Source organism: Dermochelys coriacea, chromosome 5 (assembly GCF_009764565.3).
Source record: "Dermochelys coriacea isolate rDerCor1 chromosome 5, rDerCor1.pri.v4, whole genome shotgun sequence".
Lineage (NCBI taxonomy): Eukaryota > Metazoa > Chordata > Testudines > Dermochelyidae > Dermochelys > Dermochelys coriacea.
Genome location: NC_050072.1, coordinates 58,666,740 through 58,694,370, shown reverse-complemented (window position 1 = coordinate 58,694,370; position 27,631 = coordinate 58,666,740). Strand labels below are relative to the sequence as shown.

Sequence of the window (27,631 nt, the reverse complement as noted above, 5' to 3'; positions counted from 1 at the left end):
GCCAGCGTGTTACCAGGGGGCTTGTGTCCAACCTGCAGAGGGCTCCCCAGAGCAACTAGTTTTGCTAACCCCTGAAAGGACACAGATACAGCCTTCCGCTCAAGGATTGCCACAAGCAGAAATTCTTTTAAATCTAAATTATTTATTTAACAGAAACTTTTTTAAAAAAAGTTTAACAAAACAAGAAAAGATGCATAGGATTTAATAAAATAGAATATAATTATATTTAACAATTACACAATAAAGCAGTGCAGCAAAATAAGACATAGACTGCATAAAATATCTAACACCTATAGAGCAGAGGTTCTCAAACTGTGGTCCGTGAGCTCCATTCAGGTGGTCTACGGATAATAAGGTGCATGCCTGGGCGCACGAAAGAGAACGAAGGGCCACCCACCTAATTAGTGGAGCCGTGCAGGTGTGACTCCACTAATTAGGTGCCTGGACCCTGGAGAAGACTCACATATAAGATGAGGTGGTAGTCTTGTGGGGAATAGGGGATAGATGGGAGGGGACAGTGGGGTGAGAAGAGGGGGTGGTGGGAATTTGGGACATGCAGGGCTGCAGTGGCCAGAGAAAGAGGTGACTTTCCCCATCTCCAGGATTGTGGCTGCCAGGGAGAGACGGCCCTCCTTTCCAGCCCCAGCTCAGGGGCTACTGCGGCAGTACAGTGGCTTCTCAACCTAGTGACTGCTGTGGCAGGGGAGACCCCCCCTCCTTCCCAGCCCCAACTTGGGGGCTGCCACAGCAGGGAAGAGAGCACATCCATCGCATTAGAAAGGTAAGACTACTGATTAAGTTATGTGCTTTTATTTGTAGAACAAAAATTAAGGGTTTTTTTTATATAGCACTTTTATCCAAAGCGGTTTGCAATAGTTAGCTAACAGTACAAACAACATTTGGAAAGATCAATAAGTGTTCTGTTGACGCCCTCGGCAATTTTCAAGTTGTCCGCAAAAAAAAAAAAAAAAAAACACCTTTGAGAACCACTGATAGAGAATACAGTAGTTTTAATGTAACATGCATATAAAGATCCCACATACAAAGGCTTTTAGTCTTAATGTTAGTCTAACCCTGTACTTAATGCAATGTAGTATACATGGCCTCTATATACACATATGAAACAGTCATCATATTCACAGATTTAAAAAGAAAACATTTACTTAATACTAACACTTAATATTTAACATACATCCTGTGAGCACTGGCCAAGCGATCAGTGGGCAGGGGAGAGCTCCTCATTCAGAAGCAGGCATCAAACTTTATTAACACACCCACCCAGACACTCAAAGAAAATAATTTATATTTTGTTATGTTATTTGTTATTATGTTACGCTCTCACACCAAAATCCCTCTGACTCATCTGAGGTCCTTCTGCTCTGTCAATATAAAAGATGAAGATGTCTGTACCTGGACAAAAGGATCTAGCTGGTGATGACATTTTCCTCTGTCTTTATTTAAATGTATATCATAGGTTGAATGTCATCGTTATGACAAATGTATCCAATTCCCTGTTCTCCCATACAAGTCTCAAGTTCAACAATTTTCCATGTCTGATTCTGTTTAATTGCCCAGAGTTTGTGTTCTGTTGGTTGCATCACACTGGTGTTGACGTTTAACCCAAGTGATACAATAGGAGATATCCATTCAGTTTGGGCATCAGACATCATATATGCAGTTGCTTGGTTCAACTGAGCATTGTATGTGAAGTTTACCATCTTCCACCAAGAATAAAGGGGTTTTTTTCAGCCTCAGTGGCATATGTCCACATTGTTTCTTATTTCTAGAGGTAAAATTCAACTCATTCCATCTCCTATAATGTCTTGAAAACATTTTCCTCTTTCAACTACCAACATTTCAGTCTTCGGGCTTCTCTAAATATGAAAATTAATCCAGAATGAAGGAGGGTGTGAATGTAAAGAAGATTAACTATTCCTGATTAATTCCATGTGTGGAGGTTTTTATCCCAGAATAAGAGTGCCTTATTCCAAATTAAATAAATCCAGTAAATTAACCTAATTTGGAATAAGAAATTCTTATTTTGGAATAAGTGTGTCCACCCATGGAGCTAGTCTGGAATAATTCCCCATGTAGACAAGTTTGAGCAAGCTGTCTGTCATGGAGCCAGTGTGTCATGTTAGTGGGGATATCAGTTGAATCTGTAAACAATCAGAAATAAAGCTTGGTGTCTTGTGTATTTTTGGCAATGAAACCAATGTGTCTCAGCACCTCTACAGGTGATCTCCTAGATTCTGAAGAGGAGGGGGAACAGGATAGTTCCTTCTGGGAGCCCACAAGTGAAGACTTTTCTGGAAGATGAACAGTTTCCCATCATTACTCTCTAAGCCTGTTGGAAAAGGTTGGAGCGCTATTGCTGTGACGTCTGGTTCAGCAATGTCTTGTAAGTGGTCAGCAATACCTTACAGTGGACAGTCAAAAGTTGTGGAGAGGTCCGGTATTATGAGATTTGAGATTGGCCTCTCTTCATTCCTTAGTATTACTGGGACTGTGTCCATGCCATACCCTAGTCTGAAGTTGAATTGTAGGGCATCCAAGATGTCAGCAAAAGTCATACCTAGTTGAAACATGGCTACCAGTACTTTCTGAATGGTTTTGCATAAGCGTTGGAGATTCTCAGTCAAAAGCTGGCTTTCTGAGAATCATGAACATTGTCACAATTTTTAGTAGGATTTTCATTGACAATTACCATTAGGAGTAGGAACAGTTTTCTTTATTGCCATTCCTCGTCCCAGAGAGTTGCACCTGTTTCACAAGTGATGTGTCAAATATTTCTCAGCATTTCTTCAGCTTCATTGTGTAGCAAACACACACAAATGGCAGGGTTGGTAATGTCATCTGAGCTGCTATATAGTTTCCTTCCTGTGTGCATTCATCTCATCTCTTTTGTGAAGCAGGAGGAAAGCTCTTCACAGCAGTGGTCAGTGTTTTGGTCCAATGTTAGCAACTTCAGGTGCACAGTACCTCTCAAAAACAGGAACAATTTTTTTTCCCATATTTTTCAAAATCAGTTTTATTTGTTTTCTGGGTTTGTACATTTTTATGTACAGAAATTTTAGATGCTTGTATGAGCAGTGTTCTACATTCATATTGTATTGTTATATCAAACTAAATCCTGTTCTGTAATTTCACAGCAGAAACTTATGTTGCAGAAGCCTCAGTCAATGACCATGGAGTGTCTCTAATATATTTTTTTTTAATTGGCAAATAAAATGTAGTCTTTTCAGTTACTTCTGGTATCTTAGCTTCTCTTTATCTCAAACACTGTCATCAGAGAACATCTCTTCCTATTTTTCCAGCACAATTCTCTTGCAGAGGAAATCTCATTGCTAAGGATGAAATTTTCAGGAGCAGGAAACAAGGCATCTGCAGTGCTGGGTCCTGAACATGTACTACTAGAGATCAGAATAAACTTAAGTCCAACTGCTCTTTGAACAGAAAAATAGCTGCAATCAAAGGAAATGAAAAATCAAGATGCAGGAGAGAAGGAAAGGGTATAGGCAGGGAATTGTGGATGAAGGAAAATAAAACAAAATTTTCCCAAGTTAAATTAAGGACTAGTTTTGTGTGTTTCTTAATTATTGTACTTAAGTACTACAGTGATTTTAGTAATATCTCTCCTGTTTGAAAAATTGTACTGAATATCATGCAAAAACAATTGACCTGTGTGGTATTTCAGCATTTCACTTCCAAATGGAACCAGGAAGTGCAGAAGCATGGAAAACTGAAAAATAATTAGAAAACAGTAACTATACCTTATTTGTACTTCAACTGATGTTTGGTTCAAGTTATGGTGATGGTTTGGTCGGTTCATATTTTATGACAGGTTTCAGAGTAGCAGCCGTGTTAGTCTGTATTCGCAAAAAGAAAGAGTACTTGTGGCACCTTAGAGACTAACAAATTTATTTGAGCGTAAGCTTTTGTGAGCTACAGCATCCGATGAAGTGAGCTGTAGCTCACGAAAGCTTATGCTCTAATAAATTTGTTAGTCTCTAAGGTGCCACAAGTACACCTTTTCTTTTTTCATATTTATGTAAATCAGTTAATACAGCTTTAAAGAAAATACAACCCAATTATAGTATCTTGTCACTGCTATTCCTTGCATATCTTCCTATATAAACACAATAGTCATTTAGTGTTTAGTCATTAGCTATAAGCCTATTTGTTCACTCATTAAGATTCACCAGTTTTCATAACAAGTGACTGAATAAGTGACAGATACATGCCATCTGGTGGTTTACCTGCATATGTACAGTTTAGAGTTCTACCATCATGCTCCTTTATTTTAGGAAATCTTTTTCCAGTGTTGTCGCTTTGATAACTAGCAGAACAATAACATTTAAAAAGATGCTGAAAGGGAGCAAGCAGATCCCTCTGAAGAATGTATCAAAATATCACGAAAATGAAACTACCTGTGAAGTTAAAATTGAGATTTGGCTAAATAGCTGCAGAATGCCTCTATTTTCAAACTATCTTATCACTGTGGTATCCAAGAGCATTTTCAGTCATTTGTTCTGAAAAATGAATATATGGTTCCTCAAGCTGCTCTTATTCATTGGCTGCCAACAACATGCAGGAGTTATTCCAGTAGTTTAGAGGTTAGCTTCCATACTCTGTATAAGAGTTCATCAGTAAGGGGGAAAATATTAAACAAGGTAGTAGAGAGTAAGGAAAAGGAGGGAAAAAAATAGGAGAGGGCACAGAAAAGGCCATACTCTGCAGGGAGGGAAGCCTGCAGTTGAGGGCAAAGCAGAGAAAAGCAAAGTGGGGAATAATGTGACAGACCACAAAATGGAAATGGGACAGGAGCAGGATTTGCCTACCAAAGGGAAGGGAGGCCATGCCCATGCACTACTAACAGATGCTCTAGGAACACAGTCTGTGGTGAGTATGTGATGTTGGAGCTGGAACGGAGATCCACTAAGCATATCCCATATAGAGTCTACCATTAGCTGGAAACAAACTTCATTCTCTACTGAGCTGGGCTCGATTCAGATGGGTGACCTCAAGGAGAAAGGCTCTAATACATTAGCAGTGTTTGAAAGCATTGAGCCCTTAAGTGAATACTTAGAAAGGGTCCTCACTGTTGCCGACCTCAAAAGTTTAAAAATCATGAACCAGACTCCAAAAATCATGAATATAAAAAATGATTCTGGTCTTTTATATTCATGATTTTTGGAGTCTGGTTCATGATTTTTAAACTTTTGAGGTTGACAACAGTGATTACAGTGTTGCTAAGTCTCTTTATTGTGACAAAGACCATTTTGATCCCCACTGTCAGAGCTTTTGCTAGAGGACCCAACTAAAATCAAGGCCCCATATACTAGGCACTCTTCAGCCACATAATAAGAGACAGGCTTGATTTACATGGGAAGTTTAAACAGGACTAAATTGAGTTAATCTGATTTGAAAACACCTGTGTACACAGGCTGCAATTCATTATAGTGCACTGACCCTGCATTTATCACAAATTCTGGAGTCCTCTTTTGAAGTGTATTAGCTTTGCTACAGATCAAGTTAATTCAGTCTATTGTTCATGTGTAGACAATGCTGCTGAAAACTGCTTTGGCAGTCTTCCAATTCTTATCCTACCCTACTTTTCAGGTGACCATTATTGGCCTTTCTGTTTACCTACATGCCCTCCCCTGTTCTGGGTTCAAGTTGATCAGATGTTCCCTCCCCTGTTTATAAGTTGGAGCACAGCCAGATTTTGTCTATTTGCTCCTGGATTCCATTTTATCACAATAGCTATGAAAATATTCCAGATGCCCTTCAATATGCCTTGAGCAGCTTCTTGGAGCTGTGTTAAGACCCTGACCAAGATTCTATGAAGGGAATCTTGGCATGTAAGTGTTTAAAATATAAATGTTAAATTATAAAAATGTATTGTTATAGGGTTGTATTAGCTTTTGTTTGAGGTGCCCTATGGCTGCAGCCACTCTAGGCAGCTGAGAGCTAGAAGGTTTTCTGAGTCCCAGGTCCCTGCCTTGCTCCCTTTATCAGTCTATGCTATCTATTTGTCCCTTAGTCTTCCATACACCTTTTCAAAATGGTGGATACTTTGGACAAGTAATTGGCCTCTATCTCATGATGAAGCCCAGTTAGTGACCATTTTCAGGACCACACTCGAGAAGGCACATGCCCATGTATCTATTTTTATTTCCCCTTCCCTATGCTTGGTAAATATCTTCCCTCCCCCATTTGCCACCTCAAAATAGTGGCTGGCAGCATACCCCAGTTGCAGTTTTTATGCCCTCCCTCCCCGAGGGGATTCAAATAAGGAAAACATTCTTTTGTGAAAAAAGTGTAATGTTTACTGAGGCAGTGGTTACAGAAAAAGAGTTTGGTTAGTGTTCTCACTTTACATAAGGTAGATATTGACATTGCATGCCTGTAAAAGCGACAAAGAGTACTGATCCCCCTACAAATGCTCTGTAACGCTCATTCTAACAGACTGGTAACATTGCCTGAAGCATTCACTCATTGCAGAACCCTATCTATTTTTCTCTGCACATTCAACATGTCTGTTGGGGAGATAAAGCAAAAGGTAAGGCTGAAAGATTGTTCAGAGATTATGAGGAAGAGCTGCATGGCCCCCCTCTCCGGGGAAAGCTTGCAGTCAGAAGCGCCTCCTTCCATTCCTTGAGCACTTCTGGAGGAATCATCTTGGTTAATAACCTCACAGCATCTCTCACTGGTCTGTCCTTTGCCTTTTTTAAAAAGGTCACACTTTGCCTCCTACTCACCTGCCTCAGGGTAATGACAGCCTAAATGTTGAAGGGATTACTATAGAACTCACCCCTAGATTCAGCCCACTCACTCTTCTGATAATATATAATAGAAGTTTGCAAACTACACCCCACAGGCCACATCCAGCCCACGGGACTGTCCTGCCTGGCCCTTGAGCTCCTGGCCGGGAAGGCTAGCCTCCCGACCCTCCCCTGCTGTCCCCCCTCTCCCACAGCCATGCCACTGCGCGGGCAGCACAGCTTGCACCCGCCCACCTCCCAGGCTTTGCAATAAGCTAGTCCTGCTGCTCTGAGCAGCATGATAAGGGGGGTGGGGAGAGCAGGGAGCAGTTGGGTAAGGGGCAGGAAGTCTTGGGGGGGCAGTTAGGGGATAGGGAGCAGTTGGATGGGGTGGAGTTTTGGGGCTGGAAAGTCAGGGGATGGGGAGCAGGGGGGTTGGATAGGGGGTGGGGTCCTGGTGCAGTTAGGCACAGGAGGTACTGGGAAGGGGCAGTCAGCGGACAAGGAGCAGGGGGTTGGATGGGTTTGGGGTTCTGAGGGGGCAGTCGGGGCAGGAAGTGGGAAGGGGTGGATAGGGGCAGGGCCCAGGCTGTTCAGAGAGGCACAGACTTCCCTAACCAGCCCTCCATACAGTTTCACAATCCTGATGTGGCCCTCGGGCCAAAAAGTTTGCCCACCCCTGCTGTATAAGCACCTCCAAGGCACAGGAAAACTGCAAAGGCAGACCAGGAACATATATCCCCTCCCCCCAAATCTACAAAGCCAAACAGCACATACTGAATGGACAAAAATCCCAATTCACACACCACTTACCATCTCTGAGGTTCCCCCGCAGGCTGAGAAGAATCTCAGGGACATAAAACCAGAAATGCATTTAAAAATATGCTGTCAAAGCCACCCCCAAAATATGAATAATAACTGTCTTTTTCTTAATACCCCATCACTGTGGCACTTGTACTGGCCAGACCATTGAGGTCAGGGACTTTGTCAGTGACTGAGTAGCTGGAGAGAAAACAGAAAAGTCATGATGAAATGTTCACAGCCATCATTACACAGTGTCCACTCAAAACAAATTAAAAAAAATGCAGAGGTGGAGGCAGTATCTGAGGACAGAGACGTAATCTGACAAAGAGCTTTCCCGGGAAATCATTGCAGTGGAAAAGGACAGCATGACAGTTGCCAGAGAAAGCACTGTCAAGGCCAAAAACAGTATGAGAAAAGACAGGAAGATGCAGAGGCAACTCCTGGTGGCAATACAAAAGGCCAAAATGCCCTACACGTTACTATTAGGGCAGAAGGCAATGCAGTACTGCAAACCAACACCCAGTCACGTTATCCAGCTCCTGGACAATGCAGGCTACTGGGAACAACAACTCCTCCCTGCTGTACCTGCAGGATTGCTCCCAGAGGCAGTTCCCCTCGTAGACTCCTGCTCAGGACACTGAGAACAGTAGCACATGGACCCCAGCTTTTTTGAGCCTCTATTGCCCCTGGTGTCTTCAAGCCTTGCTACTGTGACTTCAAGACCCTCTCCACCCCTTGCACTGTGCCCTTCTGGATCATTTGTCTTAGCTTTGCATGTAATTCACCAAATATTTTCCCAAAAGAGGCAAGTGAATTGCAAGAATTTGTCTGGGTTCTAAATCTCTTTTCAGAGGACTTTGTAGCAAAGGCTAAGATTACCATGAGGTTTAGGTTATGTACATACTACCACTTACTGCAGTATAATTTATGTCGCTCAGGGGTGTGAATAAGCCACCCCATTGTGTAATGTAAATTATACTGACCTAAGCGCCAGCATGAACAGCGCTATGTCAGCTAGCGGGAGAAACTCTCCTACTGACCACTGCTCATGGGGGCTGGAGTAATTAAGTCAATACAAGAGCTCTCCCCCATCGGAGTATGTCTGCACTACAGCACCAGTGCAGCTGTGCCACTGTAAGTTCTGTAGTGTACCCATTGCATAAGAGAATTTGCTTGACCTTATTGGTGATTCCATTTTCAGAGACAAGTTTAAAGGTATGCTTCTTGATCAGTTCTGGTTCTCAGTTAGAAAAAAAAAAAAAAAAAGAGTTCCCTGAATTGTCCCAAACAATTGTTGAAATACATGTTCACTTTGCCTCAACATATCTATTAGGGATGGAAATAACGTGTAAAAAACAGAATTTGAATTGGTTACACGATTACTATCTGTTACACGGTTAAACGTTTACCCAGGGAACAATGGGTGCAGAGGTGTTGCAGCACCCCCACGTTTTACGCAGGGCTTCTTGCAGCCGGGGTTCATCCCAGCTGCCAACCCTATGCCTGAGGCTCTGCTGCGACCTGGCATCCCGGCTGCCGCCACACCTGAAGCTCTGCTACTGCCCGTGAACTCTGTGACAAATACAGAGCTTTAACCATGATCACTACAGATACGCTGCCCGTAAGTACTATTGAAGGTACAGGTTTTCGTGCATTGATGAGTTTTCTAGTACCTGAATACCGTGTGTCTGGGAGACAGACTATATCCTCAAGACTAGAGAACGGCTATGAAGACTGAAGTCTGTCCAGGAAAAATTGGAAAACACTGTTAAAATAGCTTTCACCATTGACTGCTAGACAGCATTAACTACAGAAAGCTACATGACTGTCACTTGCCATTATATTGAAAATTGGGAGCTTTGATCTGCAGTTCTACAAACCGAAGTATGGCAGATACAGTAGAAAACCTTGCTGAAAAATTAAATTACAGTGGAAAGATGTGGCAGGCCGTGTCTTGGCGTGCATACACAATAATGCAAGCAACATTGTGCTCGCCAACTCACCGAGGTATGTTACATGGGAATCTGTCAATTGTTTTGCCTATACTTTGCAGCTAGCCATTAATGATGGGTTTTCTTCAGGTAGTGTGGATCGGCTATTGCAGCTGCAAGTAGACTAGTTGCACATTTCCACCACAGCACTGTGGCTGCAAAAGCACTCGAAAGAAAACAAACACAGCTTCAGGTTAAGCAACACCGTCTGATCCAATTGTGTAAAACTTGCTGAAATTCGGTATATGACATGTTTTCAAGACTCAGTGAGCAAAGGTGGACTATAACAGCTGTGCTTTCAGATTGTTTTGTTGCAGAGCTATCTGATGCCTGAACGCTTCAGCTGCAAGATGAGCACTGGAAATTCATAGAGAATATCTTACCAGTACTTTCTACTTTAAAATGCACTACACCTGCCATGTCTGCTGAACAGTCAGTGTCAATTTCAAATATTTATCCAATTTGCAACAGTCTTCTCCAAACTCACCTCAGAAGCGAAGCTCCTGTTGAAAATGGAAAAGTTGCTGATTTCAAGGCTGCTGTTCGTCACTCTCTGGAGCATCGCATGAAAGCCAATGATCCTGCCTTAACTGCCAAACCTGCACTTATTGCCTCCTTGTTAGATCCACTACATGAACACATGCGGTTTCTTTTACCTGTTGTCCAGATAGCTGCTAAATCAAAGCTTCTGCAACTTGCATCAATGTTAGAAATAAAAGAACCTACGAGTGCTAGGGCTGAACAGGGAACTGATGAACCGGATAAGCCAACAGAGCCAGGGCCGAAAAAAATGCATGAAACTCAGAAGAGTGCTGTAGTGATGCTTTTAGGTGAAGGTTACACCAAAAAGGAGAATGCAATAGAAAATGAACTGGAAAATTACTTCAGGGAGCCTTGTCCTTCATTGGAATGCAGTCCATTGGAATGGTGGAAGGCTAATGCACAGTGTTTTCCAAGGCTTGGAAAACTGGTGAACAGTTACCTGTGCATTCCAGGAACATCTGTGCCTGCAGAATGTGTGTTTTTCATTGCTGGCCTTACTGTTAATCGGCTGTGCACAAGACTGAAACCAGAGCATGTAAACATGATTTTTCTTAACAAAAAAAATGAGAAATAGAGTTGAAATTCTAATCCGTTTTTTGTGTTTTTGAACATCTTACGGATATTATGTAAAAAGTTAAACCAAAAAGTGGGTTTTAGTTTTACACATAAGACTGGCTGTTTTTGTTGTTAATAAAAGCACTTGACAAAGATAATATGTATGTGCGGTAGATTCATTGTGAACCAGTGGCGCAGGAACATTTTTTAACAGTGGGGGTGCTGAAAGCCAGCTCCCTCTTTATCCCTGCCCACCCTCCACCCCTGGAAGCAGAGTCATGTTTCCGGGAGGGGAGACATGGACGGGGTATGGGGGTGGAGGCTGAGGCCAAGCTGGGAGCGGGCAGGGGCCAGGAGCGCAGACTTAGATGTCTAATTGCAGTGATTCTTACATCCATAGTATTGACTGCTTACTGTATTTGGAGCAGGAAAACAAAGATATATTGGTAGGATCCTGGGAACTACAGGCCGGTCAGCCTCACCTCAGTCCCTGGAAAAATCATGGAGCAGGTCCTCAAAGAATCAATCCTGAAGCACTTAGAGGAGAGGAAAGTGATCAGGAACAGTCAGCATGGATTCACCAAGGGAAGGTCATGCCTGACTAATCTAATCGCCTTTTATGATGAGATTACTGGTTCTGTGGATGAAGGGAAAGCAGTGGATGTATTGTTTCTTGACTTTAGCAAAGCTTTTGACACGGTCTCCCACAGCATTCTTGTCAGCAAGTTAAGGAAGTATGGGCTGGATGAATGCACTATAAGGTGGGTAGAAAGCTGGCTAGATTGTCGGGCTCAACGGGTAGTGATCAATGGCTCCATGTCTAGTTGGCAGCCGGTGTCAAGTGGAGTGCCCCAGGGGTCGGTCCTGGGGCCCGTTTTGTTCAATATCTTCATAAATGATCTGGAGGATGGTGTGGATTGCACTCTCAGCAAATTTGCGGATGATACTAAACTGGGAGGAGTGGTAGATACGCTGGAGGGGAGGGATAGGATACAGAAGGACCTAGACAAATTGGAGGATTGGGCCAAAAGAAATCTAATGAGGTTCAATAAGGATAAGTGCAGGGTCCTGCACTTAGGATGGAAGAATCCAATGCACCGCTACAGACTAGGGACCGAATGGCTCGGCAGCAGTTCTGCGGAAAAGGACCTAGGGGTGACAGTGGACGAGAAGCTGGATATGAGTCAGCAGTGTGCCCTTGTTGCCAAGAAGGCCAATGGCATTTTGGGATGTATAAGTAGGGGCATAGCGAGCAGATCGAGGGACGTGATCGTTCCCCTCTATTCGACACTGGTGAGGCCTCATCTGGAGTACTGTGTCCAGTTTTGGGCCCCACACTACAGGAAGGATGTGGATAAATTGGAAAGAGTACAACGAAGGGCAACGAAAATGATTAGGGGTCTAGAGCACATGACTTATGAGGAGAGGCTGAGGGAGCTGGGATTGTTTAGTCTGCAGAAGAGAAGAATGAGGGGGGATTTGATAGCTGCTTTCAACTACCTGAAAGGGGGTTTCAAAGAGGATGGCTCTAGACTGTTCTCAATGGTAGCAGATGACAGAACGAGGAGTAATGGTCTCAAGTTGCAATGGGGGAGGTTTAGATTGGATATTAGGAAAAACTTTTTCACTAAGAGGGTGGTGAAACACTGGAATGCGTTACCTAGGGAGGTGGTAGAATCTCCTTCCTTAGAGGTTTTTAAGGTCAGGCTTGACAAAGCCCTGGCTGGGATGATTTAACTGGGACTTGGTCCTGCTTTGAGCAGGGGGTTGGACTAGATGACCTTCTGGGGTCCCTTCCAACCCTGATATTCTATGATTCTATGACCTTTGGAGTATTTTCACCATCTAAAAGAAGAGTAACCAGAGATCACAAGATCAATTTCCTGCCATTACAAGATGAAGACTCTGGTCATTTGTGCTTCTTGGTTTTCTCTAAAATCCCCGCAAATTAGGATCCCATAGTCTTCACCAATAAGTAATATATCTGAATTGACAAAATATATAACATATAATGGATCCAGTAGGGCAGGCAGCAGAGTGTGGGGCCCGGGTGGCAATGGGGCTCGCAGTTGGGAGGGAACTGGGAGTGACGCCAGCAGCCAGGATGCTGGGTGCACTGGTATGCCAGGCGGCAGTAGAGGCCCAGGTGCAGCAGCAGCAGAGCTCCGCTGGGGCAGGCAGCCAGGATGGACACCGGGTAGCAGCAGGTCAGAAGCTGGGACAGATCCCAGGCCACACCAGGATGCTGGGTGGCAGCCGGGAGGGTGGTGCAGGGCTGGCAGCCAGGACCCTGGGTGGAGTTTAATCATTAACTGGTTAAACTCTTACATCTCTAATCTGTGTGGTTTGTGGGGTTTGGTTTTTTTGACTTGATTACTGTACACTGATCTGCAGCTGAAAATCTCCGAGATCAAACCAAGGAACCAGAAATTGTGTGCTAGCAAATAGGCTCATCCTACTCCCGTAGACAAAGGTGAGTCAATATGTGTTCTTTATGTTCAATTTCATTCAATAGTGGAGTGGTCCTACTCTACTACTGTGCTATTTATGTTGCTTTCTGTCATAAGCAATACATTATGTTGACAAAGTACAAAAATTCTCTTGTTCTATGCAAAAGTACTCTTTCTTAGAAAGAGGAGGGCCCATATGGGCATGAATCGCCAAAGGTGGGTGCATCCAAAAAACAAACAAACAAACAAAGAACGTTTAGTAATTTTAAATCTATACTGGTTACAAAAAATAAAGTGCTCAAAAGTTGGCAAATGGCATAACTAACGCTAGCTGTGCAACCTTCATGCCTAACCCCTTGTACAAAACATAAGCATTATGACACTATTTTTAATTACATGCTCACCTACTACATTGTCCCACATCGATCTTCAGCAGGGTTTGAACCCAAGACTTTTTCTAGCCGTTGTCTTCCACGGGCCCCAGCCAGTAAAGGACAGCGAGAGCCGGTGGGCTATGCAACCCCCTACTAGTAGCGGCAGCGGTGGCTGGGGCAGTGTCCTGCGCCCATCTCTGCCCGCGGCCACCGGGCCTATCTCTCGGGGCGGGTGACGGAGCAACAGGGCCGGGGAAGTTCAAACGGAGCCTAACGGGCTCCCATCCAGTCACGGTCCTGAGCGCCGTGCCCCAGCTCCCTTCCTGGCTCCACAGGGCCCCGCCCACCTCAGCGTTCCTCCTCCTCCTGACTGAGAAGACTCCGCCTCTCCCGGCCGGCTCCTGAGCGTCACAGGCTGGCCCGCCCCAAACCCCGGGCAGGGGCGGCCCGCCGCCAACGGGAGGGAGGAGCCTCAAAGCCGCATCCGACAGTCTCACCCACCGTCCCACCGCTTTTGAAGTCTAACTGCCGGTTCCCCAATGTGAAGCCAGAGCCTTGAGGCATTTTGGGTAAAATCAGCAGCCGCCCACGTCAAGCAAACTACGTAGAAGGCGGGGACTCCCCTTTGGTTGACAAGCATTTTAGCCAATAAGAGAGTAAATCAGGCAGGTGGGTGGGAGGCGGTTGTTGCTCAACCACTTAGATTGGCGGAAGCGAGAAGCCTGGCTATTGGTGCCTGCATTGTATCGCGTTTCCAAGGGGAAGCTGGAGCGGCGGCGGCGGCGGCGGGGAAGCTCAGTGCGGCTCAGCCCGGTCTAGCCGGGGGTTGGGGACGCGACCATGAGTTTGGCCTTGAGGTCGGTATGGATGGAGCGAGGCGCCGGGGTCTGAACCTAGGCTGTGACCCCGCGGGGACCGAGCGCGCTTGCTGAGGCCGCTCCCTTCAAGGGCTACTACCCCATGGGCGGGCGCGGGCCCGGGGCGGGGAGCAAGGCAGCTTGGGGCCCATGTATCCCAGCTCTTTGCTTTGCCGCCAGTAGCTGCCTGCCGCAACCTACCCTTGTGTCGGGGCCCTTCCCCTCCGGCAGGACACGGGTTTAGCGCTTAGCAGGACTCCTGCCGGTTTCGAGGAAGCAAAAAGGCCCGGTGTCCTGCTGGATGCCGAGCGGAGGCGTGAGGCCGTGGGGAGCGTCTGGCACAGAGCATCGCAGCAGCCCCTCGGTGACCTACAGCTCTCCTGCACGCTGACTGTGTCCGTCCCCCCGGTCTGCCTGTGACGGGAGCCCTCACCGAGCAATAGTCATTAGGATTAGCTAAAGTATTTACAGGTTTCAGAGTAGCAGCCGTGTTAGTCTGTATTCGCAAAAAGAAAAGGAGGACTTGTGTAGGCTCTGGGTGATCCTTCCACAGGATCAGTGCGGACCCCTTGCACAGATGGGGCCTTAACGCTTTGGTTAATCTGTACTGACTGTTCTTTAGTAAGGGCTGTTGCCATGTGTATGTGCGAGACCCATAAAGTTCAGGGTTTTTTTGGATCAGTTTTGCTTCAGAAATGTCATTTATTAAAACAGACCTTTAGTTTTAAATAATGATAACTTTGCAGTGGCTTTCAATAAGTTTGTTTTGCTTGTGAGAGCAGCTAGAGCATCAAAAATAAATAAGATTTCAGAATCTAGCGTTAAGACATCATCTTTCCTGTTGCATGTCGCATACTATCAGTACAGTAAATAATGGTATACATGTGATTAGAGCTTTATAAAGCACATATCTGGCCAAATCCTGCTTTCTGTCTGTATAAACCAATACATGGATGCTCCTGGTTTCCAATCTTCAGATGTACTGAGTATGTACTCAGTGCACCTGCAGAATGGGAGGGGAAGGTGGCTCTAGTAATTTTATTTGCATTTCAGTATTGTACTAAGGCCCTTTTCAGGATCAAATTTCTATTGTGCTAAGCATTAAACAAACACTTGGGTAGACAGTACTGTCTCCAAAGAGCTTAAAAGGTATCTAATTTATTTAAGATTTTTTAAAAATGTGAACTTCATCCCTACAGTTGAAGAAGTGGGTGAAGATGGAACAATTTTTCAAGACTCATGGTGGATATTTCATCACTGACAAACTTTAAATCAAGTGTGGATCTTTTCCATAAAATAGATGATCTAAGAATTACTTTGTGAAAGTTCTATGGCTTGTGATAATACAAGACGCCAGACTAAATGATCACAGTGGTCCCTTTTGGTCTTAGAGTAGACTCTATGAAGGGTGGATCTAAACTACTTTTCCAAGTCCCCATTCTGTAGCTAACTGAGGGCTGTTTTAGCCCTTTCATAAATTACAGAGGCTGGAATGCACAAAATTTCAATGGCTGGAATGGTCCCCTACATAAACTCTTCACCAGCTAGGGATAACAAGAGTGCAAGGTGGGTTCAGCTGGTGCAAGCCTTAGTTTTTCTTTTATACGCTTTATGTTTGCACTGGTACAGCTACACCATTGGCTGGTTGCTGATGACTGAATCCCAAGTATAAATGCTTTGAGCTAGGGACTTTTTGTGCTGTTGTACAATGCCAAGCCCAATAGGATGCTGGTGCATAATGGGCTCCTAGATACTACTGCAGTATATGTAATATATAATTAGAAGAGATCTAGCATTTCGGTGAGAGTAGAAGGTCACCATGGAAAAAAGCATGGAAATGTTTGTGTGAGAAGCAAAGAGTTGTCTAGGCTGGTGTTACTGACAAAGTAATTGGGGTGAGGAAAGGTGAAGGCAAGCAATTTCTGATAGGGTACTCTGTCATCCATCAGAATTTTCTGCCCTTTTTCTAGGGGATGAAGAGAAGCAATTTCTGTAAGAGTATGCAGTAAACAAGTACCCAGTAAACACCCGTCACAGACAACTGTCCCACCTACTCATTCAGTAACAGTCCTCTAGCACAAGGGTTCTCAAACTGGGGGTCAGGACCCCTTAGGGGGCTGTGAGGTTATTACATGGGGAGTCACGAGCTGTCAGCCTCCACCCAAACCCCACTTTGCATCCAGCATTTATAATGGTGTTAAATATATTAATAAGTATTTTTAATTTATAAACGTGGCGGGGGGGTCACACTCAGAGGCTTGCTATGTGAAAGGGGCACCAGTACAAAAGTTTGAGAACCACTGCTCTAGCATAATGTCAGTAGCCCTCATTGAGCAACCACCAATGCATACACACGCATGCATCCCAACACCAGCAGTCCTCACAGCCAACTCCCCTTGCAAAGAAACACCTCACATGCAGCAACAACCTGAGTGAATACCCTCATCTGCAATCCAGCATTCTTACTGCAAACTAACACCTTTATCCTGAACAAACACTTTCTAACCAAACACCTTGCACATCCATGTCTTCAATAACACCCCAGTGAGTTTGTGTATATACAGAGAGTAACAATACCTCATAGCTTGAAGACTACCAAAGCAAACATCCCTGTGCACAACCTGACATTCCCATTCTAAACAGATTACCCTCCAAGCAAATTTCCCTGGGGTTATCCATCAGTATCTTCAAACTGCACTCGGTTCACCTTAGCAAACAATCCTCTATATCTAAACAGCACCTGCACCCCTTATTCTGAATCAACACCTTTTCCCTTTAACAAATATTCTTGTGAACGCACTATACGGTAATCACTAGGGAATCTATCTACACACTCCCATAATCCTTTATCATCCAAATAGCCTTACTGTTCTAGCACACGCATCCCCAGCATACAACAACCACTCCTTGCACATGCACCAGCTGACCCTTTATGCACATCTTGTGTGTGCACATGCTTCCAGTTCCACGCTATTGATGATTCAGCAATAGCCACCAGCCACTATCGTGTTCACAACATCCACGCAGCTCTCACTCCCTACATGCATGCTATACAATGTACTGTATCCATATTTCTCAAGAACTTCATCTTGTCTCACATGCCAAGAGAAAGAGAGATGTGCTTGCACAATATTTGCAAATATTTTCTTTAAAAATGTGCAGGGGAGCAGAAAAAGCCTTAATGTGTGTGTTTTAAAGGATTTTTTTTAAATAAATCTTTTGTACATGCTGTTTATCTAAATTATCTAAATCTAATTATCTAACTCTATTAGAAATTTCAATTTATAGATACTAACTACTAGCATTCTCACCCCTGGACCTCAGCTTGCTAGTGCAAGGCCTTGTTTACAATAGGATATATTTCCTAAAATTTCCCACCATTGGTACTGGCACCGATATCTCAGCTCTGTATGTGGTAGTGATTTGGGGAGAAGTCATGTAGGCAAAGCGCTGATAGCTGTGTGCATTGCTGTCTAAACTTGTGCTCCCATCATTGCTACCTCTTAAGGAACTGAACAGAAGATAGCAACAGTGGAAAATATTTAGGAACAGTATTCTAGTGTAAACAAGGCTTTTGGCCATTAAGGGTAGCTGTAGTGGCCAGAGGTTGTATGCTGTTTGAACCTACATTTGCAGCCCATCAAAATGTTCCAATCACTTCATTTTTGACCACAGTTAGCAAAAACGCTTTCCTCATGGTCTGCATCATTTCAGTTTCCTCATGGTCTGCATCATTACTCCATCTCTCCACTTCAATTCATCTGTGTGTTGTTTCAGGAATCCTTTTATTTCTGTTTTTTCCTTTCTGTGATTTTCATCATGTAGTGGCTTTCTCCTGATGTTTGTGGGAATGTTGTATGTTCAGAAAAAGGGGTGCCTTTTTGATCGTGCTTAGAAGCTACCTTAATTTACTTGGAGACTTTGGCCGCCTTGATTTTTTTTTTTTTCTAGGATGTCCTTAGCTATTGCTGTGGGGCACCTCAGCACTGTGCCTAAAGATATCCTTTTAGCATTATTATTTATAGTGCAGTAGGGTCTTAGATGCTCCAGCGAAGATAGGAGTCCCGTTGTGCTGGGCACTGTACAACTGTGGAGAGAGAGAGAGAGAGAGAGCACTCGTCCCTGCCTTGGAGGGAAATGATAGACAAAAGGTGGGAGGAAAAAATGTACACAAAGGTAGAGTGACTTGTTAAGCTTACACAGCAGGTTAATAGTTAGAGGCAGGATTTGAATCTGGGTTTTCTGATCGTCAGGCCACTGCCCTATCACCTAGACCAAATGCTGCCTCTATGCTTTGATTGATTTTACATAAGTTAAGGTACCTTTAAAAATGTTATCCTTCAGCAACTTTACTTGAGGTCCCTTAGTACTCTGTTAGCAGCTCTTGGTGCATTGTCTTGTTTTCAGTTATTGCTTAATGCCATTTTGGCTTTCTGTTTTGAGGTGTCCGAGTGGTACTGTATCATAAGGACTCTGTCAGCTGCCTTTGATGCCATTGACCATGAGATATTAACCAGTATGTGAACCCTAGCTGGAGGGAGTAGGGATGGAGTCTCTTCTTGTGAAACATCTCAGCTGATAGTTTTGAGAAATTACTTGTAGGGGCACATAAGAATGTCATCCCTTTTTTCATGTGGCTTTGAGACTACAAGGATTGGTGAATAGTGATGGGCTATGCTGATGAGATCCACTTCTGTGTATCCTTATGCCCTTTCTGACCCTGCCAGTATAGTGGAACAAATGACCCATTTTCTTCTTGAGGTGAAGCTTTGACAAGACCTAACTGGCTGAAAACAGGAAAGTTTGAAGTAACATTGGAAAGTTGGGGGTTACAACCAGAAGAGTTAAAAAGAGCTAATTTATTTGGGGGGGGGGGGGTCTGCATCCTTATTTGAGCGAATGGGCTGCCATTGGTAATGTATTTGTAGTTCAGGCATCTTAGTTCCTGGCCTTCTCCTAGATATTTAGGGAGTAACTGTGACTCGTGATTTTTTTTTTCCATGTTGGCTGCCTTTGTCACCACAAGACTATACTACTGTAATACACTCTACTAGTGCTACAAACTGAGACCATTACAAAGATGAAGCTAATGCAGAATGGGTTTGAACTGCATACAGTTTTTCAGCTTACACTTATGAAACGTGCTCCATTTTCACTGGTTTCAGAGTAGCAGCCATGTTAGTCTGTATTCGCAAAAAGAAAAGGAGTACTTGTGGCACCTTAGAGACTAACAAATTTATTAGAGCATAAGCTTTCGTGAGCTACAGCTCACTTCATCGGATGCTGTAGCTCACGAAAGCTTATGCTCTAATAAATTTGTTAGTCTCTAAGGTGCCACAAGTACTCCTTTTCTTTTTCCATTTTCACTATCTGCTTGTTGCCTTTCTAGCGGAGTTTAGGATTTTAAAGTTTTTAACCTGTAAATTGCTGAATTTGTGTTTCTTTGGAGCATTATTTGCTGTTTGGAGCATTGTGCAAGTGAAGTTTTATGACAGTTTGTTTATTAATGATGTTGTAATTTTAATAGCTGTAAGGGCACCCAGAATGTAGAGTAGGTATCTTTTATAAATCTAAATAAATTTAAAGAATTGGTCTGAGATCTTGTTACCCGAGAAACTGCCCCTCTAGCTGTGTGAAAACACACATCTATGATCACGTGAGGCATTCCTGGTTTAAATGGGAGGGGCTACCGACTAGGTATTTTCCATGAGGGGTATTCCGATCTGGAGTTCACTGTCCCACTTGGTTTGCCAGATTTATCAGTACTCCAGACACTTAGTAAAACCTTCCTGATTTATTTCTCTTGGGCATTTGGGAGGAGTTAAAATGAGGGATTTGGGGTAGTCAGATGTGGAGTGATTATGATTATTATTGTGTTGGTGGGAAAAGTTATATGGAGCTGTATAGGTAAATCATTAAATGTGTGGATTTTGATACTATATGTATTTAATTTAAAGTTAGCGTGCCTAGAGGTATGTCCTATATACTATATTACAACTCTGTATAAATAAATAATCCTGGCTGTGCCATGGAGTCCCTCTTTGGGTTTGGTCACTTGAACCTCTCTTCCTCATTTTTCTTCTGTGCAAAATAGGTAGAATATCTACCTACCTCCCAGATATGTTGTTGTATTGTTTACATTTGTAAAGTGCTTTGAAGATGATAAATCCTATTATTATTATTATTTATTATTATTATTATGAGCTTTATTTTTTTTAACTTGTAGGAATGATCTTGCAGTAGACAAAACCAAAAGGAAGAAAAGAAGAGAACTGACTGAAGAACAGAAGCAAGAAATTAAAGATGCTTTTGAGTTGTTTGACACAGACAAAGATAAAGCAATAGATTATCACGAATTAAAGGTAACTTTTGTTTTGTTTTTTTTCACTTAATTTTTGATCGGCTATATTTCTGAAAGAGCTCAGCCCACATTTAGAAACGTAAATAAATTGGCCTTATTTTCAGGAGTGTTCAGCATCCAAGAGCTCCTGCACTGGTGAAGGAGTGGTTATATTTCAAAAGTGGCAGGATTTTATAGATTCATAGATACTAAGGTCAGAAGGGACTATTCTGATCATCTAGTCCGACCTCCTGCACAACGCAGGCCACAGAATCTCACCCACCCACTCCTATGAAAAACCTCACCTATGTCTGAGCTATTGAAGTCCTCAAATCGTGGTATAAAGACTTTAAGGAGCGAGCAGAGAAGCCTCCCACAAGTGACCTGTGCCCCATGCTACAGAGGAAGGCGAAAAACCTTCCTCTGTAGCATGGGTAACTCAGATCCCATCCATCTAATATCCCATCTCAGGGGATTAGGCCTATTTACCCTGAATATTTAAAGATCAATTAATTACCAAAATCCCATTATCCGATCATACCATCTCCTCCATAAACTTATCGAGTAGAATCTTAAAGCCAGATAGATCTTTTGCCCCCACTGCTTCCCTTGAAAGGCTATTCCAAAACTTCACTCCTCTGATGGTTAGAAACCTTCGTCTAATTTCAAGTCTAAACTTCCTGGTGGCCAGTTTATACCCATTTGTTCTTATGTCCACATTGGTGCTGAGCTTAAATAATTCCTCTTCCTCTCCTGTATTTATCCCTCTGATATATTTATAGAGAGCAATCATATCTCCCTAACCATATCTAAACAAGCCAAACTCCTTAAGTCTCCTTTCATAAGACAAGTTTTCATTCCTCGGATCATCCTAGTAGTCCTTAACTGCTCCAGTTTGAATTCATCCTTTTTAAACATGGGAGACCAGAACTGCACACAGTATTTCAGGTGAGGTCTCACTAGTGCCTTATATAACGCTGTTAAAACCTCCTTATCCCTACTGGAAATACCTCTGCTGATGCATCCCAAAACCGCATTAGCTTTTTTCACAGCCATATCACATTGGCGGCTCATAGTCATCCTATGGTCAACCAATACTCCAAGGTCCTTCTCCTCTTCCGTTACTTCTAATTGATGCGTCCCCAGCTTATAACTAAAATTCTTGTTATTAATCCCTAAATGCATAACCTTACACTTCTCACTATTAAATTTCATCCTATTACTATTACTCCAGTTTACAAAGTCATCCAGATCCTCCTGTATAATATCCCGATCCTTCTCTGAATTGGCAATACCTCCCAGCTTTGTATCATCTGCAAAACATTTATTAGCACACTCCCACTTTTTGTGCCAAGGTCAGTAACAAAAAGATTAAATAAGATTGGTCCCAAAACCGATCCCTGAGGAACTCCACTGGTAACCTCCCTCCAACCTGACAGTTCGCCTTTCATTAGGACTCGTTGCAGTCTCCCCTTTAACCAATTCCTTATCCACCTCTTGATGTTCATATTGATCCCCATCTTTTCCAATTTAACTATTAATTCCCCATGTGGCACGGTATCAAATGCCTTACTGAAATCTAGGTAAATTAGATCCACTGCATTTCCTTTGTCTAAAAAATCTGTTCCTTTCTCAAAGAAGGAGATCAGGTTGGTTTGGCACAATCTACCTTTTGTAAAACCATGTTGTATTTTGTCCCATTTACCATTGACTTTAATGTCATTAACTAATTTCTCCTTCAAAGTTTTTTTCCAGGACCTAGCTTGACATCTGTAGTATGCAAACTGGCCTGTAGTTACCCGGATCACTTTTTTTTCCTTTCTTAAAAATAGGAACTATATTAGCAATTCTCCAATCATTCGGTACAACTCCTGAGTTTACAGATTCATTAAAAATTCGTGCTAATGGGCTTGCAATTTCAGGTGCCAATTTTTTTAATATTCTTGGATGAAGATTATCTGGGCCCCCCGATTTAGTCCCATTAAGCTGTTTGAGTTTCGCTACTACCTCAGATATGGTAATATCTACCTCCATATCCTCATTCCCATTTGTCATGCTACCATTATTCCTAAGATCCTCTTTAGCCTTATTAAAGACTGAGGCAAAGTATTTGTTTAGATATTGGGCCATGCCTAGATTATCTTTAACCTCCACTCCATCCTCAGTGTTTAGCGGCCCCACTTCTTCCTTCTTAGTTTTCTTCTTATTTATATGGCTATAGAACCTTTTACTATTGGTTTTAATTCCCTTTGCAAGCTCCAACTCTACTCGACTTTTAGCCTCTCTCACTTGATCCCTACATGTTCTGACCTCAATTAGGTAGCTTTCCTTGCTGATCCCTCCCATCTTCCACTCCCTGTATGCTTTCTGCTTCTTCTTAATCACCTCTCTAAGATGCTTGCTCATCCAGCTTGATGTACAACTCCTGCCTATGAATTTTTTCCCCTTTCTTGGGATACAGGCTTCCGATAACTTCTGCAGCTTTGATTTAAAGTAATCCCAGGCCTCCTCTACCTTTAGATCCATAAGTTCTTCAGTCCAATCCACTTCCCTAACTAATTTCCTTAATTTTTGAAAGTCAGCCCTTTTGAAATCAAAAACCCTAGTTGCAGATTTATTTTTGTTTAATCCTTCCGTTCCGTTTGAACTGAATTAGCTCATGATCACTTAAACCAAGATTATCCCCTACAACCATTTCTTCTATGAGGTCCTCAGTACTCACCAAAACCAAATCTAAAATGGCATCCCCTCTAGTCGGTTCAGCAACTACTTGATGAAGGAATCCATCAGCTATTGCATCTAGGAAAATCTGAGCCCTATTATTATTACTAGCACTAGTCCTCCACTCTATATCTGGAAAATTAAAGTCTCCCATGATCATGCAGTTTCCTTGCCCTTCCACCTTCAGCAACTACCTTGCCAACTCTGCAAACCTGTTCCTAAGCTCTATTTCTCCTTCACTAGCCCGTCTTTTCCTCTGCCTGGTTCTTTTAGTCACATGCTTCCACTGACCACTTTCCTCACCCAGTCTCCCCTCAAAATTCCCCAGCCCTGCTTCCATCTGTAAGTCTGAGCTTTTCCCTTCAGATTTCCCTGAAGATGAGACAGTTGGAGAACAGAGCCATATAAGACAGAGTAGCTCCCTTTCCTGTATAACCTTATCTGCAGTGGAATTTGGATGTGTATATAGTGGGAATGGATTTGACAAGTGTGATTTTAGAGTGATGCCAAGGTTCTTAATTTAGCTGTAGACGGGTAACTACAAATGTTCACAGTTGAAATAAAGAGCACAGTTCCCCTGTAAAATTTATAGCTTTATGTAACATTTCCCTCTTAAGAGGATTAAGAGTTGTTTTTTGTAAATTAAGGGAAAAAATCTGCTTGCCTACTAGAAGTATTCGGCACATCTTATAAAATCTTGGAAAGCATGAAATTTTACATGTCTTGACTTCACTTTGTGGCCTTTTTATAAGTACTGTACTACTTTTGAGATACCTCTTTGTAACCAAAGATGGTTTATTTATGATTGTATGTATTAAAGTGTTCCTTTCTCCAATTACCAACATTTTATCTTGGATAATAAGGTACTAACTTAGGTAAAAAGAGAAGCTATCTGATCTATATTTTGAAGGTGGTATATTGTTTTACTTCTGTTTTATTCCAAAAGGTGGCAATGAGAGCCTTGGGTTTTGATGTAAAAAAAGCTGATGTGCTAAAAATACTTAAAGATTATGATAGAGATGCAACAGGCAAAATCACCTTTGAAGATTTTAATGAAGTTGGTATGTATACATATTGAAAGGTTGGTTTTCTTTTCCTCTGCTGCTGCCTGATTGCATACTTCTGGTTCCAAATGAGGTGTGTGGGTGACCAGTCAGTTTGTAACTCTCGTGTTCAGTACTATCATTGCAGTTGATTTAAGACGGGTGGGAAGAGATCTTAATGGAAGATGTTTGGTTTAATAGACTTTGACCCTAGGTTCCCCCATCTACCAAAAGGAAATGTTAAAAAAACACTTTATTGTGCGCATGCGTACTTTCTCTCTCTGCTATGGTTTTGGGACTTTTTGCATTTTTCTTAACTTAGCTAAATTGATTCAGGCCTCCGTACTCTTTGTACTGCATCTACATATGAAAAGTGATTTTTCTGGAGGAAGTACTTCTTGTCTGATTGACAGGTGCTGCTTCTGGTGAGATGGAATTTCTCTTTTTTCTTATGTATATGCTTTCTGTTTTTCCTCTCTTATCCTTTATGTTCAACCAATTTCTATTCTTCTGTCCCTATTCCTGCTTTGAGTGGCCATGAGGCAGCTCAGCTGGACAGAACCACATACAAAGTAGGAAGGTGATACTCTTGTCTGAACTCATTTCCAAACTTTGAGTCAGTTTCAGCTCTGGTGAAAATGACTTGGCTCTTTCTCCTTTACTGGTATGGGATACTTCATCTAGCTGAACCAACTGGAATGACTGAAGGAATGTGAGGTACAGGAATATACAGCACAGTAAAATTACTTGAGCCACATTTTGTTTTCTTTGATATAAATTAGAAGGGAAGAAATGCACTTTAATCATCTTCACTAGTATACCGCAAGTTGTTTATTAGCTAAAACATAGGAATGAACCATATAAAAACAAAATGAATAAACTATTATATATTTTGTTATGGTTTATAAAGTCAAGAACCCTCTGACATTTATATATATTTTGTATCTTCCATCTTTTAGGATAATATTTTTCAATTAATTTTTTGGAGTGCTCTTTGGATAAGTAAATCTAAATTTGGTATGGTCAAAGACAACTAAGATGATTCAAATAATGTAATGCCTCTATACATACATAATTATTTTAAAGCTAAATCAATAAACTCAAATTTTGCAGCAGAGCCACAATAAATTTGTGAGCTTAGATCTAATTTTTTCCTGTCAAGTTCACTAAACCAGACAGTTCATTCCATCTACAAACAATAGCAAGTTCTAAATGGTTCTGTAAGCCCCAGCAGGGGGGGAAGTATTTATAATGGCTTGTTGAAAGTTGTAAATAGCAAGTCCTGTAATACAAGACTTAGCAAGTACAAAGAGTGTGAAGATATTTTCTCTGTTGGTTCCAGAAATGGGTGAAGCAATTACTAGCAAAATATTTTGATGCAACAGATTATTTTGTCTTGCTTTTCTCTGCTATAGGACTGACAAATGGATGTGATAAAGAGAATAATCAAGATTGATTAAGCCTTCCTGGATTAGTGTCTTGCTTTATATAGTAAAAGCCTCCTCAATGCCCTAGGAGGTCAGGGCTTTTTTCATAGATTACAAAGCCATAAGGAACGATTGTGATCATCTGGTCCGACCTCATGTATAACACAGGCCATAGGACTTCCCTGACTTTATTCCTGTTTGAACTAGAGCATATCTTTTAGAAAAACATCAAATCTTGATTTAAAAATTTCCAGTGATGGAAGTGCCCTAACCTGTGGTAACTTATTCAAATGGTTAATTACCCTCACCATTTTATTCTTGTTGCAGTTTGTATCATACCTCTCTTTTAGATACCCATGCTTTTTAGTGCCCAACTGCTTCTCTCTCAGTATCAAGAGGAGTCCACAAAATTTAGAAGCAACACAATCACATCTATACATCCTGTATATCAGAGCTTTTCCCAGAGCACCAATTTCAAAGAGACTATGGCTGTGTACACTTAGCCTCCTACAGACTGGTGCTATGGGAAAGGTCTACATATCAAAAGCACAAATAAGGTAAACTGCTTTTCAACCTCTATTGTAGCTGGACATGCCACAAAGAGAGAGAGATACAGGGGAAATAGAAGGAAATAAGATAAACAAGTAATAAATAAATAAATTAAATAATTTTATAAATAAATAAATGAGGCATAAGCATATTGAACTGAACTAGAAAAATGCAGGAGTGAAAGTGTAAAATGCTATTAAAAAGTATATGTCCAATGACTCTCCACCTTCAACTTTTATATTTCTATTTTTATTGTCTTCCTGAGTTTACAACTCTTCTTCACTCCCTGAATATTTATAAACATATAAATAAGAAAATCACTGTGAATCATTCTTGTCTATCTAAGCTAGGTATTTATACCATGCTCCCTGTGTTGGTGTCTGAGCACCTTCTTAATAGCTGAATTTTTCCTGAACTGTTGATACTTCCAGGTCAGGGGCTTCCTCTAGTTCAGAAGTTCTCAAACTGTGGGTCGGGACCCCATTCTCATGGGTTCGGCAAGGCTGACTTATACATGCTGGGACCCAGGGCTGAAGCCCTTGGCGGTGGGGCTCCGGTTAGAGGCCACCCCACCTGGAGCAGTGGGGCTTGGGATTTGTCCCACCACCACCTGGGGCAGTGGGGCTTGGGCAGCTCCAGCATCAGTCCCCGCTCCTGGAGTCATGTAGTAATTTTTATTGTCAGAAGTGCAATTGGGGTCACGGTGCAATGAAGTTTGAGAAGCCCTGCTCTAGTCTATAAAATATGTCCTGAAAATGTAGATATTGGGAAGTGACAATGATTAAGCCACTTTTGCTAGAAAAAGTAGAAAGAGGCATATTCAGAGTGGTTCCCTGAAGCATCCTTTCTAAGAATGTATCATGTCAGTTGCTGTCAAATCTGAAGTGCACAATGCTTAAGAGACTTGGCTTAGCTGTCCTCTGAAACTATTGGCTAAGTTTCCTCTTCCAAACTGATCCTTTTTTTGCTTTGAAATAATGCTGGACTAGCCATGCAGTACCCCAACTGGTGCTTTGATTGTAATACAGCAAACATTTAACATCCAAATCAGACATCTTGTCTTCACAGGAGACGGTGCTTGAAGACAGCCTTCCTTTCTAGCCCAATCCTAAATTTAGTGTTGACGCTAAAACTGAGTAGAAGACATGAAACAAAGATGAGTCTGGGGTATTCAATAGATCTTAACTTAGGAACTGTGCAATAGCACAAA

At 42.3% G+C, this 27,631-nt stretch overlaps 1 protein-coding gene and 1 long non-coding RNA gene across 6 annotated transcripts in view; one reads left to right on the top strand and one right to left on the bottom strand.

Annotated features, from left to right (window-relative positions):
- Window positions 1-125: 125 nt before the first annotated feature.
- On the bottom strand, window positions 126-14,039 carry LOC122460183. The gene is made up of 2 exons (XR_006281304.1): window positions 13,515-14,039; window positions 126-3,869 (listed from the first exon to the last, which is right to left on the bottom strand). It is a non-coding gene; the product is annotated as an uncharacterized LOC122460183 (long non-coding RNA).
- A 117-nt stretch (window positions 14,040-14,156) lies between these two features.
- Window positions 14,157-27,631, top strand: part of CETN3 (centrin 3) — a 28,342-nt gene continuing 14,867 nt past the window's right edge. For 2 of the 5 annotated variants that reach the window (XR_006281302.1, XR_006281303.1), the window contains exons 1-3: window positions 14,164-14,341; window positions 20,568-20,703; window positions 24,349-24,463. Coding sequence is in view for 3 of the 5 variants with exons in the window: in XM_043514438.1 (XP_043370373.1) it covers window positions 14,325-14,341; window positions 20,568-20,703; window positions 24,349-24,463 (268 nt within the window). In the remaining 2 variants the exon portion in view is untranslated. Of the gene's footprint in view, window positions 14,342-20,567; window positions 20,704-24,348; window positions 24,464-27,631 lie in introns of all 5 variants that reach the window. The other 3 variants (XM_043514438.1, XM_043514439.1, XM_038403710.2) reach the window with 3 other exon arrangements.